At 43.8% G+C, this 20,982-nt stretch overlaps 2 protein-coding genes across 3 annotated transcripts in view; both read right to left on the bottom strand.

Annotated features, from left to right (window-relative positions):
• The window catches only part of dapk1 (death-associated protein kinase 1), a 58,517-nt gene extending 47,385 nt beyond the window's left edge, over positions 1 to 11,132 (bottom strand). Inside the window, exons 1-2 of one of the 2 annotated variants that reach the window (XM_086169147.1) lie at positions 11,056 to 11,132; positions 10,174 to 10,370 (exon numbers count right to left, since the gene is read on the bottom strand). In XM_086169147.1, coding sequence (XP_086025273.1) covers positions 10,174 to 10,235 — 62 coding nt within the window. In that variant the 5' untranslated portion in view covers positions 10,236 to 10,370; positions 11,056 to 11,132. Of the gene's footprint in view, positions 1 to 10,173; positions 10,435 to 11,055 lie in introns of those variants that run through there. The other variant, XM_086169148.1, reaches the window with a different exon arrangement.
• A 1,733-nt stretch (positions 11,133 to 12,865) lies between these two features.
• The window catches only part of LOC147221571 (phospholipid-transporting ATPase ID-like), a 40,619-nt gene continuing 32,502 nt past the window's right edge, over positions 12,866 to 20,982 (bottom strand). Inside the window, exons 22-28 of the mRNA XM_086169149.1 lie at positions 19,881 to 20,064; positions 19,157 to 19,380; positions 18,272 to 18,355; positions 17,922 to 18,167; positions 16,052 to 16,190; positions 15,743 to 15,873; positions 12,866 to 15,229 (exon numbers count right to left, since the gene is read on the bottom strand). Coding sequence (XP_086025275.1) covers positions 14,906 to 15,229; positions 15,743 to 15,873; positions 16,052 to 16,190; positions 17,922 to 18,167; positions 18,272 to 18,355; positions 19,157 to 19,380; positions 19,881 to 20,064 — 1,332 coding nt within the window. The 3' untranslated portion in view covers positions 12,866 to 14,905. The remainder of the gene's footprint in view (positions 15,230 to 15,742; positions 15,874 to 16,051; positions 16,191 to 17,921; positions 18,168 to 18,271; positions 18,356 to 19,156; positions 19,381 to 19,880; positions 20,065 to 20,982) is intronic.

Below are 20,982 nucleotides of genomic sequence, written 5' to 3'. Positions count from 1 at the left end.
TTAATTTTATTTTTTTTTTAAATAAATGGTCAATCTCGGCTGGACTTCTCTGCGGCGGGATAATGATTGTTTCGTCGGATAAACCTCGCCTCATCAAGTTAGTGTCAGTTTGAGAGGGGATTAATGAGACTCAATTTAAAAGAAAATTGGAATTGTGAAAGTTAAATCATAGTTCAAAAAGTCTAGAATTACAAATGTTATGTCTAGACGACTAACTTTACAATTATTCTCCAAAATTAAAAGTGTAATTCCTGTCACACACACTTGTTGCCGGTGGATCATATGGTTAATTACGTTATTACTTAAGATGAATACAATTTATTAATGAGTTTGAAAGAAATGTAAACAGATTATTATTAGGTAAGTATAAATAATTATATTAACTTATATAATTATAAATATTTCGAATGATTTACCACAGCAGCTGTATTCTGTGTGGACAGACTGAAACCCACACACACACACACACACACACACAGACAACTTGATTATATGTTGGAAGCTACCTGAGGATCATCAGCAAAGAACAACCTGATGTTTAAAAAAAAAAAAAAAAAAAACTCACCCACTTACTGTAAATTGTAATAATTTAAACTGTAACAATTAATCTGTATATATGTTCATAACAGTGCAATATTTCATAACAGCTACATGTACAATATTTTTTTCATACTCTTGTGCACTCCTTATCTTTCACTTGTTAATTAAGACACTTTGTAGTTTTCACTTGTTGCTTAAGACACTTTATAGTTTATTTGTATTTCTTATTCTCCCTTTTTCTCTTATTTATACAATTTCCTACTATGATTTATTATTGTTGTTTTTTTTCTTGTAACTCTGGCACAAAAATGTCCTTGGGGATAAATATTATTCTTATTCTTATGATCTCCAGGAACCACCTGAAGTTGCTGAACCCCCTGAAGGACCTTGAAGGTGACCTCAAGGTCACAGGAGGAAAGAGGAAGGGAATAGTGCCGAATAGAGGCGAAACCAGGGAGAGGAGGGGTTTGCTGATGGGAGAAGAGGGGGTGATGACACTAAGAGAGGAGGGAATGGTATCGTTTGGAGAGGAGATGGTATCAGTAAAAGAGGAGGAGGTGGTGAAACTGCGAAGCGGAGAGCTGGTATGATTGGGAGAGGAATCTCAGAGCCTCTGTCCATCGTCTCCCCCTGTAATTTGCCTGGTGAGACTGACATTCGGCGGGTTTCGGCCAGAGGAGGGTCATGTGACCTTCCGCCGTCCGTCTAAGAGTTTCTAATATTTCCTTCCCCTCTAAAAGCCTCCTGTGTTTAAGTTTCTGGATGAAAAAAACGGAGGTGGGACGTAGGCAAAGTCAGTCTGACCCCCTCCTGTATCATTTGTTCGACCGCCTGAAGGTGTCAAAACACAGAGGTGGTGATCAGACCTTGGACCCCGGTCACCCACCCACACACACACACACACACACACACACACACACCTTTGTCCTCCTGTTGAAGCAGGAGCGAGAAAACCTCATCAGTTCACAAGTGTATGTGTGTATTTTTTTGTAACCATAAATGTGTGGGCAGTAAAAACAAATGCACCACAGCTGTTGATATAAACCAAAAACACATAATGGTTAAAAACCACCATCTGATGTAATCTGAGAGGTTATTATATTAATAGACAGCGCGGGAGTGGCGGCGCTACGGTACTGATCGCTAAAAAACGAACACGAGGTGGATCAAAGTGCATAGTTGTGTTTCCCTCGGGATTTTCAACTCTGTTTGCACACTTGACTGGCTTCAGTCCCGCCCTAATTGACCACAAGGGGGGTGTAGCGTCCCCTCCACCTACACACACACACACACGCAGGCAGAGACTGGAGCGTGACACCGCTGCCATTTACCCGCTAACACACTTGGCAGGGATCCAATTATCCTGCTCCGATGCAGAGACTAATTGAAAATAACTCATTAGGCCCTCCGTCCGGGGCCGCCGCTCTCGGTCCGCCCGGCGAGCTGACGGCGGCGCGATGGCTCCGACGCCAGCCTCCATCGCTCGGGCGCCTTCTGACAGCCTCACGACGTCGGGGGAGGAGGGGGCTGACCATATTCCTATGGATTACTTTGTGATTTCCTAAGGTGCTTTGAATTTGAGTATGTCCACATAGCTACTTAGCTATTTCATTGTACAAACCTCAATGCCGATGAAGTTGGGACGTTGTGTAAAATGTAGATTAAAAACAGAATACAATGGAATACATGCCAAAGACAATATATCTAATGTTCAAACTGAAAAAGTTTGGTTTTTTTGGGAAAAATTGACGTCTCCTTTCCGCTTTTTCCTTCCCCGTCTAACCCTATTCTCTGTATCCTCCTCTCTCACAACAGCTATCTTCATATCCTCTCTCACTACGACCACAAATCTCGTTTTGCAAATATTCACTCATTTTGAATTTGAGGCCTGCAACACATTCCAAAAAGCTGGGACAGAAGCAACAAAAAAAAAAGAATTAAAGTTGCAGTTCATGATGCTTCTTCAAGGCATCTGGCAAAATAACTTCATTGTTATTAATGACCATTAACTAACTGTCAGGATTCCCTGCTAATACATTTGTTTATGATTTCTTTGATAGTTCTGTTTACGTAATTTTTTTTTTTTTGTTTCTGAAGTTTTGTTTTGACTCATTTTCCAAGAATTTTTCATAATTCCTTGCTAATTTTGCAAATTTTCAGCTAATTTCTCTCTAATCTTGTGTTTTTACTCACGTTTTTCTGATTCATTTTGTGACTTGAACGGTCAGATATTCCTATATGGATGGCTGGAATGCAAAACCTGACAAAAAAAAAAACACTTTTTTCAGGAAATGAAAAAAAAAATTCATTTGATTATAGTATGGTCTTCGTTAAAGATACTCAAGAATATTATATTGTTCACAGACTATATTTCTATGTTATAATTTAAAAATACATAGCATGTATTACAAAAACAAAAATGTCATACATTCTGGATTCATTACAAATCAACTGAAATATTGAAAGCCTTTTATTATTTTAATATTGCTGATTATGGCTTGCATCTTTAAAAAACTCAAAAATCCTCTCAATATTAATCTCAAAATATTAAAATATCATGAAAAAGTAATTATTGTTTTTTTAATTGCATTACAGAAGATAAAGAACTTTATCACAATATTCTAATTTTCTGAGACTGTCCTTTATTTTAGGGAGGTTCTCTCAAATATTTAAATGAATTCTTAATCATCTTTCTTTCTTTCTTTTCTTCATATAATCACTGTTTTTTTTAACATTATGGTTACATTTGCATCTGCAATCACAGCATCATTTTGAAGAGACATAAATAATCTTAAAAAATGATTAAATAAGGATCAGAGGCAGAATTTTCTACATTCTACAAAAAAAATTCTGGTTAAAGTTAGACACTATCAGATATGTATTGATAGTTAAAGAAAGGTATTGATCACCCTGAGCAAAGAAACTTGGCAAGAGGCCGATGGACACGTCAAGTGTGAAAGCATAGGATAAGCAGGAGTGAGAGATTCTCGGGCGCTACGATGGCTACTCATTTATGTCATGCGACTGTATGCGATTTGGATGTTTTGCATTGTTTTGTGATTGTTTTTTAACTGTTAATCGTGGCAACACTTTTCTGTATGGAGACAGTGACTATTTTCTGTCGGATAAATCTCATATATCAAGTCAGTGTCTATTTTAGAGCGTACTAATGAGACTCAATTCAATTAAAAGCAAATATGGAATTCCAATCATAGTTCAAAATGTAGAAAAGTTATTTCTAGATTACTAAAATTACAAGTATTCTCCAAAATTAAATATGTTTTAAAAACATAAATAATCTGAAAAACAGTCAGATAAGGTTAAGAGAGCGGAATTTTCTGTAATATAAAAAAACGGTTAAAGGTTAAAGTTTGAATATGTATTGATATTTAAAAAAAGGTATTGATTACTCTGATTAAATTAACCGCAGCGAAGAAAATTGGTTGAGCGTCTCTTTATTTCCGTTTGTCGACCTTCTTCGCGTCTTAAGTTTGATGGGCATCTCGCTCCACTTCCCCTCTGACGCGAAACTGAGAACGCAGGACCATGGCTCCTCGTGACTCATCCTCTACACACACACACACACACATACAGACACACACACATGGACCAGAGCTTAGAGTGTTTTGCACTCAGTGTAATCTGGACTACAGATAAGTGTGTCAGCTAAATGACTGCAATGTAAACACCAGCGGGGTGGCGGCGACCGATGGGGAAGCTCAATCGACCATCGGCAGCTGGGTTTTAACTGCTCCGTTTCCAGTTTTGTTTTTTAATTTTTTCCGAGTTGGCAAAAGGTTTGTGGTTCCTCACACGTCGATTTTCACACCATCTAAAAAGACTTTGGTGACTCCTCGAGCGTTACACAATGTAGGAAGTATCTACAAGCTGAAGCAAACATTAAGTGAACCCGCTTAGTCGATCAGGCCCGAATTCCATTCAGAAAGAAGACACGACCCGCCCCCCAACACACACACACACACACACACACACAGATGCTTTGACAGAACGACGCTTGAGTGAAATTAAGGTGTCCCGAGGTTTGTCCATGGTGTGGTAGATGCGGGACTCCCAAAATGGACTGCAATGTGTTTTGGAGCTGCTGCAGTGTAGATGATTCAAATGATTCATGTCAGATGAGGGGTAACCACTTACCAACGGGTAACCCGTTGTTATCTTAATCTAACCAGAAAGTGGGGGGTCTCCAGCTCTGCGGTGCGGCAAAGACACAATAAGGCCATCTATCGCCAGGATTGTGACAAACTGCTCACTCTCGACTAAATCGTTCTCCATTTTCTTTAAAATGACCAGAGCCTAAACACCTCTAGACCAAAAACCTCAAAATCTCCATCAGCTCCAAAACAGCTGAATTGAAAAGAAAAAAAAAATGATATTTTTGAAATGAAAAAAATATGTATGTGAGGTTTTCAAAGAATTTTCCTCTGTTTTAATGTCATATCTTCCATTGTGGCAACCACAGCTTACAGACTTCATTTGTCACCCTGGGAAGTATATAAACAGCCCTTTTCCTTTTTTTTTTTTTTTTTCTCCAAGAGTTCTGCTATGCCGAAGAAAAGGCCCGGTCTGAAAGCCAGAGAATCTCCCTAGAGACTCAGTCCTCGAGGTCAGTGTTTCAGAGTGAATAAGAAGTGATAGTGTGCCATTGCTGCTGCAGCGCTGCCCCGCTCCCAGGGGCCGGGGGGGGGAAGGGGGAGGGCTGGGTGGGAGATGAGTGGCAGGTCTCATCATGGCCACTCCTGCTACCCCCGACTGCCCCTCCACCCAATAACCCAAACCGGGGTAGGGGGGGTAAATCTAGGTCAGTAGCTGGGGCAGAGTCTGGAGGGAGGGGATGCAGGCATCAGCTTTACTATAGTTTATATTCTGCACTTTTTCGACAATCTGCATAAACATTAGCAGTGTGTCGGGGGCGGGGGGGAGGGAAAAAAAAAAAAAAGAAAAAAATCGTATCGGCATGTAATAAAGGAGGGTGGGAGCACGTGTGTGTAATCCTACTTTGTATTCATGGGACTTTGTCTTCGGGGTGCTTCCCGCTCGGAATTGAACACAAACGCAGACCTATTTTGGTGCATTTTTACGTTCATTTGCATTTCAGAATCCCTTCCGCGATACGCCCGCCCCTCCTGCCACACACACACACACACACACACACACACACACGTAGACAGACAGGGTCGACAGGGAGCCGCACAGCAGTCAGATTAATGCAGACTAATGACAGAGGCAGAGCGCTAAGAAATGTAAGCTAAGCACGGTGGTGGCCGGTAGAGGGGTTGCGGGAGGAGGGGGGTTCAACATCCACCCATCCCACATTCTGGCTGCGCCGTCTGGCTTCGTCTTCCCCTCCTCTGGCGGCCGGAGAGGCTGAGTCAACGGGCGGCTGAAAAAACGCATGACTGCGAGAAAGCAGACGGACAAAGCACCCCGGCGCTCGCCTGTTCTCCATATAATGTGAATAAAGGCTCGATGACTGTGCTGAAGAGCGGGCATCGCCTGCTGAGGACGTGACGGGTTCTCCTCTGAAAAAACAAAGCATTCTATCGGCGTGTGTGTGTGTGTGTTTGTTCTTGACAAGTGACTGAATATTCACTTTGGAGCTGATCAATAATGAGTCAGCGATAGAAGACGATCGGGCCTGATGATGGGAAGATACTGGCGCTTTTCTTCGTGGCAGCTGATCTGGGGTCTGACGTGGCATCACGCACGCCTCATCGACGAGGCTGCGTCATTTTCTTTTTTTGTTGTGTCATATCCTGTCTGCTTTTACGTGGCGGGATTGCTGTTTCTCAGGATGTGTCTGAATAATTTGGAGTCTTGTCTCGAAGGCGAATTAAAAAAAAAAGAAATTAATGAGCTATGACTGGGTAAACACGACCACGAAAAGATTTCACCAGTCTTAATTTAGACAGTAAAATATCCATTCATTCATTCATTGACCACATCACTTGCGATGTTCACTGTGTCAAAATAAAACAATAACAACCTGACTCTCCTGAGACAGATCTTTCTGTTGTCAACCTATGCTTCTTCACTAAAACCCAATTCAACCTGTGATTTGGCTCCGTTAGTGAACTTTAACGGAGGCTTCCGTAGACACCCATCTAGGAGGCAGACCAATGAGCCTCGTCTGGTCGCAGCTCGGCGGTGGGAGTGTGTGTGTGTGTGTGTATGGGGTGTTCACCATTGCCAGCTTTGCGTGGGATTATCACACCTGCTGCAGCAAAAACACGATGTCCGTCCAGGAGGCTGGACATCTGACCAGCTGCTCTCCGGCAGTCCTGGTCTAGGTTTTTGGTAGATCAACAAAACCCAGCGTCTCACTGGCCAGTCACTGGTCGCCATCGGACCATGTAATATTGAAAAGCCATCTTTAGACTGAGGATTTTAAGGAGCGTGCGCCTCAACTTCCTGTGGCACCCACGCAATGCACAATGATTTCGAATGATTTTTTTTGGAACTGCCATGTCAGCCCGCCGCTGTAAGCTTCCCTGCCTTAAAGCGCTGTGGTGGGACGGCTAACGGAAAGAGGAACATTGGGAGTTCGTCGACGTAAAAGCCGAACGTAAGACAGCGGGGCAGAGTTTAGCCACCAGAGTCTCTCTTGTGTGTCAACAGCAGTCGCCTCATTTCCCGTGTGTCAGAAAACAGGGGGGAACGATTTCCCTGTAGTCAAGGGTCGCCTTCAAATGTCCAACATTCGGCAGGAAAACGTGGCTCGGTGGTTTGACAGGGTTATAAAGCAAAGAAAATAAATGTGGAACGGTGTCAAGCTCGGGAAATCCATTTTGGTCAGACTCCGATCACTTCGTAGACACTCAGTAAAAGAAAGAAACATAACCCGTGGGAAAGTACCCGACAACGAAGAAGGAACAACTTGACTCATTCCCAAGTCCCTGGAAACCAGTTGAAAATTAACAATTGATTACCGAAGAAAAAAAACCCTACCATCAAAAACAAATAGGAAATAATTCAGGAGCAGTTCAGTTTGTTTCAAGAATCCACACAGTGACAGCATGTAAATGCCTCTGAAGACAACAGGCTGGTCCTCCATCCATCATGAGTGTAATTCCATTACCGATCACCCGGTTAATATTAATGCATGACAGTTTTTGATACCAGGATCTGTAACTGTTCCCAATCTCTACTTTCCACGTCAAACCTTTGATACGTATAACCAATCTGGTGGTGTTGTTGTGACTACCAAATCAGACTCTCACGAGCCGCCTCTTTAATTCCGGCTCGGAATTCAATCCCATTAGACAAAGCCCCCCGATCGTCTCCGCTAGCAGCCGGCTGCAGCCTGTTGTCGTTCCCCCGATTCGTGCAGGCTGCAAGGAGCCGGCGAACAACGGGGTGATTTTCACCAAATGAGGACAATGTGATTTTTTTTTCCGACAGCCATCGCACATGCGGGATAAATGCCGCGCTTCTTCCGTTGTTTTCCCGTTTGACTTCGGACGCGCAGTTCGGTGCCGATGGCACATCTGGACCACATCTGGCCCGTGCAACTTTCCGATAAACTCGGGAGAATTTGGGGTCTGCGTTTCGGGGAAGTGATTCGAATCGCGTGTCTCCGGCACGTGATGTCAACAGATGATGCCAAAACATTGCGAAATGTAAAAAGGGTTTGGTTGCACAGAACCATTCTGAACGGAGCCCACAGAAAGTGTTTGAGGAAGGGCAGGCGCTTCAGAAACTATTTCGCAGGAGTTCAAATGAAGTGTCTGTTACCATGGAAACCAACGCCAATCGAGACAAAATATCTTTCCATGAAGACCATTTGATAATTTTATCGTTTGCGCCTTTGCCGGCAGCAAAAGCCTCTCCGGTCACTTTGCACCTAAAACCAGCTGTGAATATCTGGACTCTGGAATTAAATGGCAGCGTTGCTATGGAAGACAGTGTTGTACTAAAGTTAACTTTTTTAAGTTTTCATCCTATAAGACACCTGTTTAAACTCTGTCATTCTTAAGAGTGACAATAATTCAGAATCATATTTTTTTCAAGTTCTCAGTAACCTTGGCCTCTGACCGCCAAGAGTTCGTGCGGACGCTCGTAGCCCCAATGTGGGAGACGGCAAGCCCGTTTCATGGTACAAGTCACTTGGTTGACGGTCACCCCCACCCACGTTGCTACGTTATCATCTGCACAAAGACTATCCTGGCGACAATGAGACACACCAGGTCCGCCAACAGTATAAACCCGACGCTGACGATTGAATAGAAAGCTGCTGTATCATAGCAGGAATGAAAAACACACTGTGTACAAATCTCGATTGGGGGTGTGAGTCTCTTATAGACAAAAAACCCACAAGTGTTTAATCAAGTCAGGTGCATGTGTGTTTAAAAGTGCAAGCGAGCACTTGGGATTGGCTCAGCGATGCAGAACTGTTCCTCAGAGATAAAGGTTGTTTATGTTGAAGGTTAAGTACAAAAAACATGATGACGTCCTTCTTTCTTTCCTCTGCCTTCGTTTCATCCATATTTGCATATCCACCAGGGCCAACGAGACAAAACCAGGCGCTGTCCTTGTTGGAATAAACACTTCTCCTCACTAAAAACCACAGTGGTCTACAAGGCTGCCACAGATTGGACCTCCAACTTCAGCCTTATCGCCATGCATGTCGCGGTGACACTGAAAGCTCTGACCCGCCCTCTCGTAGCTGAGTAGCTTAGCATCTATGCAGGGATCCCTGTCAGATGCAAAGGGGACGTGTTTATCGTGCGTTTTGAATCGATGAACGGCAGCATAAATCATCCTCTGCCGTTTCGGATTCTACCGCTTCTGACTACACTCTGCTCTCCGACCGCGACGCAAATGAACAAAAGCCAAAGGAGAACGTCAGAGACCGAACCGATTGCTCTCGGCACCTCCCACAGGCCTCCGGGGGGAGCAGCGGTGTCAGACTTCTCCCCGGAGAAGATGCTGAGCAATTACAACCCCCACACTCACACACAGAAACACACACACACACCGACCGACTTCCAAATCTGCTTCGACGCAACCTCAGGGAAGAACACTCAGCCCCTGCCGTCGACGTATTATTGGCTCCATTAATCAGCGTTGACCCCGGGGCCGGGGCGCGGGCAGGGGTTGGCCCGGGAAGTCCGAAGCGGACAGGGATCGAACGAAAATACTCCCACGGACCAGCCGGAGAGTCGGTCGTCGTTCCTGCTACGCGAGGCCTTTTAATCGGTTAGCTCGCACTTCAACTCTTCCAGGTTTTTCCCAGGAATGGAAATCATTTTCCTGATAAGGTCTTAGATTACTTTCGTTATTGATTAACCCGGGTGTTATTGAAATGATTGGATCATTAATTGATTGGGCTGGAGATATTCACGACTGATGCGCCGGACTTTAAGTATCGTGACTTTTTCTGTCGGGCTGATTTCAAAAATGACCACGGATTTTGAATCTGAATATATCCTGGAAAAATGCCTCGGGGTTAATATCCACAAGTACAAAATGCCAGTGATGGTGGGGGTCGGGTTTTCTGCTGGTTTTGCAGGAGAACAATCACAGCTCTTTCTGGCAGTGGTTTTCGATTCGTGGACCCCCCCAACCCCCGTTTTCCGTGTGTTTCCCCCCGAAACACACCCGGGAGAAACTCACCTCCCCAGCTCGTCTCCGATGTCGTAGAATTCCTCGACATTTTCCTGCTTGAACACGGTCATGTTGTCCAGGCGTCCGTCCTTCTACAACCACCCGGACAGCAAGCTCGTCACAGCGGGCTCTCACCACGGAGCCATCCCTACCAGGAGCCTCCGGTCTGGGCAGGGAGACGATCGGTGCTCCTCCTCATGGTGGAGCTTCGGAGAGCAAGTGGAGAAGGTGGTGACACACACACACACACACACACACACACACACACATACACACGATACCGTCAGACGGTCAACTCAACAAAAGAGGAGGGGTGAACCTGCACCTTCCCGGGGCGATGTCACGACTCCTGTCCCCGCCCGGGGTTTGACTTCCAGGGGGGAAATAACACACCCCTCCAAACACACACACACACCTCCAAACACACACACGGTCCATAACTATGTCACCAACTGCTGGCTGTGAATGCAAATAGCCCTCCCTCCTTTAACGAAAGCTTGGCGTAGCCATGGGAAACACGGCTAGGCACTCCTCCGCCTCCTTCCCCCTCAGCGGTGAAAATGACTGCTAAGTCAAGTCAAACCCATCTTTAAAAAAAAAAAAAACGATTACTATCAACGTTATTAAATAACAACACGGGCAGGTGGGGGGGAAATAAGAGGTACGCCCGTAAACAGTACCGGAGCTTCGGGTTTTCCTGAATTCGAGCCTCGACGGAGACCCCTGAACGCGACACACAAACATCCCAACATTAGCTTGTGGAACGTGTTTGCCGAGCGTCTCCTTAAAAAAAAAGGGGGAAAAGAAAAAAAAAGCTAAACTAAAACGGGACTTTCGCCTTTTCGTTTATTTTTCTTGTCACGTACACGTGTGTTGAAGAGAGTAGCTTACGTTGAGATGCTGCCCCCCAGGTTTTCCGGCGTTATTCCTCCCGAGAAGCAGGTTGGGCTCACGGAAGACAAAATGCTGCTGCTGACTGGAGCAGCAGAAATCAACGTTAACAATGTAAGGCAGGCTCAGGCGGGTGATGCATTCAGGGACAGTCGGAATTTTTAGCTTCCCATACGCTTGGGTGATTTTCTTTTTTTGTATTTTCCAACACCGTCACGACCATCTCGTCCAAAAAAACTAGCTCGAATATACAAAGTAGATATTTTGTCGTCATCTGCGCCATGGAAAATCCACGCAAAATAGTTTTGCATGCTTCGATCGCACGAAGGGAAGAGAATTCCTATTTTTTCGTGGAGACCGAGAAGGCAGCATTGCCGTTGTGTCCGCCTGGAGGAGCCAACATGGCCGCCAGGGGGCAACAGAGAGCTCAGTTTCATTTTGGTTACAAGGGAGACGCGCACATTCACGTACAAACAAGGTGTCCAAAGTGTGTTTGTATAATGTTATTTTTGCGGAAAAAATATGTTGATATATGCTTCTAGGGCAGAACAATGGTACAGTGGTCACAGGAAAAAGGTCCCCAGTTGGACTTTGCATGTTCTCCCTGTGCTTTTCTGTTGCGTTTTCCAGCTTCCTCCCACAAACAACGATGAAACAACAAAACAAACAAAAATGTACAAAAATAAAAAATAAAACATAGGTTTATTGGAAAACCTGCATTGCACAGATGTGTGGATGAATGAGTGAACGGTCGTTTTTGTCTGACGTATGACTCCACCACCCCTCCCATCAACCAGAGTAAAGGGTAAGTGATGCAGATAATGAACATACTTAATGAATAAACAGGAATATGCAATGACAGTTTCTAGAAATTTAACCATTCGGTTGGTTTGGTTAGTCGGCCCTTTGGTCGGTCGGTCAAGCAGTCAGTAGCTGCGTCCAACTCCCGACTCACGTCCCTGCGCTTGGCCCGCATATTGCTTTCTTAGATTTTGTTTTTCTTTCCTCAAGTCTTGAGTTCGCACGGTAATACTCGGGCCTCTGTCTCGCCATGTCACTCTCACCTCTTGTGGCTGGGGTGGAGGGGGGTAAGAATAACTGCTTAATTGAGACGCCATCCGTCAGTCCAAGCGGGCCGCTCGTGTTGATCCAGCTGAGGGATCGGGTCGGGGGGGCGTCTCTCCCAGCGGGCACCGAACAAGAGGCGAATCGCAGCCTGGATGATTTACTGAGAGGAAAACTTTACAAATGAGAGCAGGAGGCCCCTGTAAGCCCCCACCCACGCACACATGCTCTCCAAGACTCGGCTGTATTGTACATGTTCAGTCAAGGCGAAGCGCCGATCCGGCCCGGTCTGGTCCGCAGGCCTTCCCGGGATCAGAGCTGCACGGAGGGGAAAAATCCGATTTGATGAGATATTCCTGCGTCGTTAAAAGATATTTATTCACGGCGATTAATTTCCCGCTGGGGGAAGTGTAACACACATGATATTTGTATTGAGGCATTGCCATGGTGACGCCGAATGCCTAGTTTTCTTACTTCTGCTTTTGTTTGATGCAAAGATTCAACCACCCCGATTATTATAACCGCTGACATTTTCCCAAAGCAAAGCTTAAATTTTGCAGGTATTTACACTCGTGTATTTGCCTAGTATTTCAACAGCGCGTTGAGAAACTGTTCAAGTTCACCAAGGACGTAGATTTGAAGTTCTGGGAATGTGACTGCCTTTGTAAGTGAAGTGAAATGAAATCATTTGTCTGGAATATGCGGTAACAGCGAACGCCCCCACTGTTGATGCGTTGCAGCCCGATGAGATTGTGCAAGTGTTTATTACTTGATAATAAAAAACAGCTTGGTTTTATGATGTTTGGCAGCAATAAAGACTCGTCTGCCACCTGCTGGTAAAGATCTGCATACACACCGCAATAGAGAGAGAGAGAGAGAGAGAGAGAGAGAGAGAGAGAGAGACTGGTAAATATATGAAAATAAATTTAAAAACATCTTACTTTGGAGCATGAAAAAAATGTTGCCAGAAAAGGTATGACACTTCTGGATATGCATATCAAGACAACCAACTTGCTCATTTTATATGTATTTAAATATGTAGAAATATATATCTATGAAACACAATGTACACAAAAATGCCATTTCATCACAGGGGGGAAGAAAATCATTGCGATTAAAAAAAAAAAAAAAAAAAAACTGCAAAAAAAAACATTGCTTTTGATATCTTTGAAGGCTTGCTGCAGTTTGTAAAGTACAAAAGTATACAAAACAACCATCAGAAAGCAGTAATGATACAAAAAAAAAAATAAAAAATGTTTCTTCTATCTGTTTTGTTATTTAAAATACTTGTTGAGTGTCAAGTCTTCAGGATGGATTTTTATTTAAATTGTTTTGAGCACATCTTTTTTTTTTTTTTTTTGCAGAAAGGCCACAAACTACGAACTGAAAACCGAATTGTTTTACAGCGGCCAACTGCATTCCACCACGGCCACCGACACTACGACATCACAATGGTTAATGATGTAAGAGTGTGTATTTATTGAAAAAAATAAAATAAAAAAGAAGTTTTGCTGGTAACTCAGATCCTGAACCTTCTCGTAAATGATCAGTCAGGGATCCGGCCGCATTCAAATAACGAGTCATAAAAAAAATGACAAAATGCTACAAAAATACTACAGGGATAACGTGGTACGATGATGGGACCTGGAGGTTATGGTTTCCTGAAAATATCATGTGGTCCTTTCTCTCATCCCTTGCTACTGGCAAGTTGTTTTAATTCAAAAGGCACATCGGTGCCCTCCGAGCGCAAACGTGGTGAAACTAATACTGGAAGGGGGGATGGGGGTAAAGGTACGAAGCTGGACAGTACCAGTGTGTGACGTGGAAAACCAGGGGCTGCGTCACAGGGCCCCGAGTGCTCACACTGGATCCCGGTCTGTAGAAGGCGTTGGCTGTTTTCTCCCCGGCAACAACCTGGCAGGTTTATTTCATTGGAGCTCCACTGATGTAATAAAATTAAATTGTCCAATAACTTGAAGCATTTCTACTATCTGTTGGGACAGCAAATAAATCTAAAAATTCATCAATGTGATGCTTTTGGTTCAGGAACTCCATATTACACCTATGCTATTACATTATTGGTAAATTATTACTTTCAGAAAAAGGTTTAGGAAGCTCAATTTTTTTTTGTCACCAATGACATTTCAAGTGTAGAGTTTTTTGCCTTCCTCTGTTTGGTGTCATTAAATGACACCAAAGTGCGAATGAATTGTAAATAAGAAAATAGTGAGAGACATAAAAAAGACATAGAGAAGGTCAGAGAAGCCAGACTGAGATGGTTTGGTCATGTACAGAGAAGAGATAGTGAATATATTGGTAGACGGATGCTGGAACTGGAGCTGCCAGGCAAGAGGTCTCGAGGAAGACCAAAGAGAAGATTTATGGACGTAGTGAGAGAGGATATGAAGGTAGTTGGAGTGAGAGAGGAAGATACAGAGAATAGGGTTAGATGGAGAAAGTTGACTCGCTGTGGCGACCCCTAACGGGAAAAGCCGAAAGAAGAAGAAGAAGAAGACATAAAAAAGACATAAAAAAATTTGTTTCCCGTCAGTGATTCTGCCTGCTGGTTGGGACCTTCGGTTGTGAGCCCGGCGGTGTATCCGGACTCTCAGAAGGTCCAGAAGGTTCATTTGTAAACATGATGAAACCATGTCCTTCTCCGGGATCCGAGGGTACGTCTGGTCATCCATGTGGTTAAATTTTCATGACAATGTAATAAGAGTCGTAAAATTATTGTCAGAACCACAGAATATTAGTGTTGACCTGAAATACACTGGGTTCTCTGTCAAAGCGCCGGGTCCCGGATGGTGCGGTACATCTGCAGTGATGTCGCCTCCACCTCCTGCACCTTAACGTTCTGGGGGCGCCCCGTCGGGCTGTACCCGGCGGACCGGCCCATGGGACTGAAGCCCGTCGTGGTCCGACCCGCGTGGGCCAATCCCGAGGGGCGGGCGTGGCGCCGCAGGAAGCGTCCGGACGTCACCAGGTCCCCGTAGCCTTGCGCGTGGGAGAAGGCGTACCCGGACCTGCGCGAGCTGGTGCGGCGGCTGCGGATCCGGCGGGGAGGAGGCGGGGGCATGGCTTTGGCCTGTCTCACCTTGAACATCACCTGAAATGTTACAATCGTGACAAGTTCGATTGTTTATCAATTACAAGTTGAAAAAGTCAGGAAAGGCGAGAAAGAAATTATAGGGTGAATTTTTCCCTGATGTCTTGGTGTAGCACTCATCTCTGCCACAAGGGGCGCTAATCGGGTCCCATCGTTCATTATTGCAGGCCGGGACGAAAAGTAACGGAGTACGTTCCACAAGCTTAAGAGTAATACTCAAATAATTAATGTACTTTCCAATCCAGAATATATTTGGACACCTTGAATTTGAAGAATGAAAAAATTGCCTGAAAAATAGACTTGCTTGTCTTTTAGGTGGATTTACAGGAAACAAAATGAGTTAAATCAAGCACCTCTAATTAATCTCACTCGACTTTTGTGGGAAAAATAATTTATCGATTAAACTCAAACTCAGGATGTTAATCTAAAATTGTTAAAATTCTTAATCTGGAATGTAAACAACCATTCAAACAGTTAAAATTGTTTGGTGTGAACCGGTAGAGCTAGTTGTACCTTGTCGTTGATAGTTGGCCAGAGCTGGATGAGCAGGAAGCGGTAGGTGAGCACGGGAAGGATGCACAGCATGGAGGTGAGGAGGATCGTCAGCCAGACGTTGGGCTGGTTCAGTGTATTCCTCGCCGTGCCTGGACATGGACACACACCCACGCGGATCACGGTTTGAGTTTTCCAAATGGTTTGCTCTGGCTTATCATAGGGCTCCAATCCATACAAAATAAGCCGCATAATGAGCATCGGTACGTCGCTCTAACGGTGCGCTTTTGCTGGATATACATAAAAAGCAACGGGTATCGTATCACCCACCTATGAAAGGGAATAACGAGGGCAGCATGAGGAACATGCCGTTGCTGTACATGGTGAAGGTGATGGCGAAGTATATGGCCAGGCTGCCCGCCACAAAGATGGTGTTGATGGTGGTCCAGTAGGACATGTCCAGCACCAGCTGAAGAACGCACATACACAGCAGATATTTAAAACAAACAACACTGGAAACATGTGTGCCACAATATATAACCGATAGATATGGAATCTTAATACAGTTTGAATAATAAAGGCCTATAAACAGGAACAGGACCGGCCACAATGTCAGTATTATTCTTTTTAAACAAAACACCCATCTCTAATGTTATAAAGTTCGAGATTTGGCTGAGATAAAGAATGAATGCTTGATTTGGAGGTCAATAAATCCGCCTATTGTGGAGTCTCTGACTTTTTTTTCTACTGCTGTTTGATAAGGGATCAGTCACAGGAGCACCTTCAGTATGAGGACAATGTGACACCGGCCGTCCTCTTAGAAGCTGCAAGAGGTTAAAGATTCAAATATTACACTTTTTTTTTTTTTCAAAATCATTGGATGATTATCCTGCAATAATTATAGTGGGATGGTACAGATTTTTCCGAGAGTTTTTGTTCGATCTTCACAATAAATCCACTTAATAAAACCGTTATTTTTTTTATATTTTTTTAATACAGTATTTGTTATCTATGACGTACATTTTTCTTATTTAAAAACATGTGACAGAATCGTGGGGACTGGAACGGATTAAAAGCATTTCAATTTCTTCTAATTGGATCATTTTCAAATGGTACACGAGCAAATGAGTTACAAGCTCGGATACGGAATAAGCTAAACTCTAAACATTTCAAGGTATTACTATATACGGTGTTCAGGGGAGCCCCGTTATCCCAACATAGCCATACAACTCTTGCTCTCGAGATGGGAAATAACTTGTAGGATAGCACTTCCATATGTTAAATCGGAGGTGCTCAATACGTCGATCGCGATCTTCCAGTCAATCGCAAAGGTAATACCGGTAGAGCTCATGACATTAAAAAATATAGACGTCAGCCGGTCATCCATCCCATCACTTGATTGATATACAGGCCAGACAGTCAGATGACATCTGATTTTTTTTTTGACACTGAAGTCTCAGCGCATGCAAAAACTAACAAGCTAGTCAGCAAGTTACCGCCAATTTTCAGCCTTCGTTTTTTTTCTCTTAAACTTAAAAAAAGGGTCTAAAATGACCAAATAGTAAGACAAAAACTTGTCACTTTCATACAAAATGGTTGTAGGACTTTTTTCCACAATGTCATTTTCGAAGTGCGTTCGCCTCATCTGCCGGTCTACCATCTCAATACCAAAGAAGGGTAATGTGGAGCGGCATTTTTCAGACCGTTCACGAAAAATATGACAGGGACTTCCCGCCGAAAAGCGAGCTGAGAAAGAGAAAGGTGACTAAAATCCCAGTTGTCCGGACAACGGTCACTTCTAACACAACATACTTCAAAATTGAAAGCCGCGACCGAAGCATGGTTCCGGGTGAGTCACGTCATCGTTCGTAAGGCCGACTGTAAGCAGCTACTGTCCGGACTATGATTCAATTCAGTGCAAGTCATCAGAGGGGACTTGAGTAATAACAAAAAATGTGCATCATTATTTTGTGTTGTGCAGTATTGGCTCATGCGGCTATGCAAGGTACGTCAACATACATTGAACATATAAAGAATATTTTGCATTTTTGTTGTGGGTAGATCATTTTGACTTGAAAAAATGTGAGCACCCTTGTGTTAGAATAGTTGGTAGAGACAGTTTTATCCCATGATATCTTTTACTCAAAAATAAACGTTATTTTTTTTCGGAGCTTGACGATGAGATAACGGTCGTCCGTACTTGGATGGTGACGGTGAAGAGGAGGCAGGTCTGTGTGAGGAGGGCGAAGGACTGGTAGTCGGCCACGTCTTTGCCGTCGTCCCGGACGGTGCCGTGCATGGCGACGTAGGGGATGAAGAAGAGCACCAGGGAGCTGTAGCAGCTGTGCAGGGCGCACTTGAAGAAGGACTTCTTGTTGAAGTAGAGGTTCAGCTGCCCTGGGATGTAGAGCTCCGGGTGCTGGAAGCTCCACACGTCGTTCACATCCTAAACCAGCAGGGGGGGGACAGAGGGTCTGAATGGTTATGCTTGGGTCTTGAAAATGCTATTTTTAAATTATTTTAAATTTAAACACAAGCAGATGAAGCCACCTGATCAAACAGACTCATTCCCAGCACGGGCATGGCCGTGTATATCAGGTTGTAGAGCGTGATGAACAGCTCGTCGTACACCGTCTGGAAAAAAGGGACACGACGCGTTCATTTATTTGACTTTGACTCTGATCCAAAAGACAAGGCAAGCTGGTCAACAGTGAACGGCGCCATAAAAATACATTAACTGTTTGGAAGCAGGGAAGTTGAACTTAATAATAGCCTGTGCCCACAGGGACTGTTTACATTTTAAAAGGAGGGAGAAATTGTTACTTTGGTGTCCACAGTGAAATAAGATAATTTGGTGGACAATAAATAATAAACCGTATTATTGAAAAGAAATGTAAAAAATATTCTCAGGAAAGTAGATTAAATGAAACTGAATTGGTGAAATTTAATTTGAATTTCCAACTAAATAATAATAAGTATAAATAACAACGCTGCGGCACCGTGGTGAGTCAATTCAGACAAGGGGAGTTTGCATGTTCTCTCGCGTGGGTCTTCGCGGGTTTCCTACGGGTTCTCCGTTTTCTTACCACGTTCCGAAAAAGATTAGATTAATTTCAGGTAAATTGGGAAAATTTCCCCGAATGAGTGAGTGAATGTTGTCAGTCTTTGTATGTGGCCGTGATTGACTGGCGACCTGCATTTCAGGGTGTACCTTGCCCAATGACAGCTGGGATAGACTCCAGCATCCCTCGCCTCCTCGAGTGCAGGATTTTTTTCTCAATATATAAATCTGTTTTCAGTTAGCAATGACTGCACACTCAATTACAAATTCATGAGTAAAAGTGGGAGTTGTAGTGGAAGATTTTTGCGAATTCTTCAGTTTTAATAGCGACCCCCGCTCCGTTGCCTTTAGCCCCCACCTCTCTCCCCTCTCACCTGGGCTGAGAAGCCGCAGAAGAAGGCATACCAGAGGTGGACGAAGGTGAAGGTGAAGTTCTTGTAGAAGGAGTAGCGCAGGAACTTGGACATACGCAGGTAGGACCAGCGGCCGTGAACGAGGAGGAGGCGCTCTAGGAAGCGGAACTGGGCGAAGGAGTAGTCGCTGGACAGGACGGCCTGCATGCCCTCCTGACCGGAGATGCCCACTCCGATGTGGGCCACTGACAGGAGGGAAAACAAAAAAAAAAAATTCCCGTGATTTTTGTTATTTTTTTCCTGAGACCATTTGAATTTGTGTCACCGTGTTCAATTTCTGGTAGAGGGAACAAATATAAAAGTTGGAGTTCACCTCTTTGCCACTAGGTGGCGCTAAGTGCTCATAGACCATCATCCATCAGGATGACGTTTATGACCACTGGAAAAGTCATGTTAGATTATAATAAAGATATTAATGTCAAATTCATTTTAGGGGACTTACTTGACACTCAAGGCTATTGTACAGACATATGCATATACATAAATATAGATTTAAAATAAACAATGAAAAATAAGTGAAAAAGTGGTTAAATATTGAGTAAATCAGTCAATAAATAAATACCGTTAAGTGCATCTGGAGCAAGGCCAAGCGCTTTTCAAAATAAACGCAGATTATCTGATGCTCATCTCGAGTCCCGGACGTTTGAACGTTTAAATCGACCGTATTTGGTGATCTTTGGGCTACCTTTGATCATGCTGACGTCGTTGGCTCCGTCACCGATGGCCAGCGTGACGGCCCGCTTGTACTTCTTCACCAGCTCCACCACCTGGGCCTTTTGGAGCGGCGTGACCCGGCAGCAGATCACCGCCTTGCACATGCAGGCCGTCCGCAGGAACTCCAGCTCCATGCGTCCCTCCAGAGCGTACGCCTGGGGAGGGAGACGGACCTTAGACAGGTGACGGACAAACGGGCGGCTGAGGAGTAAAAAGTCAAGTCTGATCCCCATCTTGTTGCAACAATGATAGGAAATAATAGAAACCGGCGACTAAAAGAGGCTAAAGAAACTCATGAAATGGACAAACTGTGCAAATGATCTCGAAATAAACAAGATCTAGGGCTTTTCAGACATCGGAAACATATAAAATCAAGTCAGGATTTCCTCTTTTCTATTCCTGTTAAAATCTCTTAACAAAATCATTATTAAAGAAATATAGAAGAGAATTTTAATTTCTATTTTAGATTTAATTTCACTTTGATTTTAATTCACTCAGATTTGAATCTTTTCTGGGGGGGGCGGAGGAGACCAGCGATTCTTTTAACGTGTTTTAACGTGTTTAAAAATGACACTGAACACACTTGACGGGTACAAACATTATGTCCAGATAAAGGGACGGTGTATTTGATTCATCTCCAAGGAGGATCCTGCTGGACATCTGAACGGAGGGTGGCGTTTACCAAACATGGCCTCCTGAGGAGGACGGCGGAGCAGGCAGATTTCAGAGACGATGGATCTCTCAGTGTAGAATGAAATGAAAAGAACAAACTTTGTAAAAAAAAAAAAAGGCTTTCTTTCTTTACAGTAATAGTCCTTCCACTCCATCTGATGGCGCAAAGACTGGAAAATCTTTTTTTGGGGGGGAAAATGGGGGAAACAGCTCGCTGGTTAGCTTTAAAATCCGAACTTTCAGCGGGTGATGTTTCACATCCACAGAAAAGACCTTTGACTCCTTTATGCACAGCTGCATGAAAGAATTTATTGGACTTTAAAATTCTTTTCTTCCACTTCTATCTTATTATTTTATCCGGGACCTTCTACATACTTGACTGACTTCATTTCATTCAAGAA

This window comes from Fistularia commersonii, chromosome 22, assembly GCF_037954325.1.
Source record: "Fistularia commersonii isolate RoL2024-O1a breed Wild chromosome 22, RoL_Fcom_v1.0, whole genome shotgun sequence".
In the NCBI taxonomy this organism is placed as follows: Eukaryota; Metazoa; Chordata; class Actinopteri; order Syngnathiformes; family Fistulariidae; genus Fistularia; species Fistularia commersonii.
Note: the sequence above shows the minus strand (reverse complement) of the source record. Positions and strands in the feature narration are given on the sequence as shown.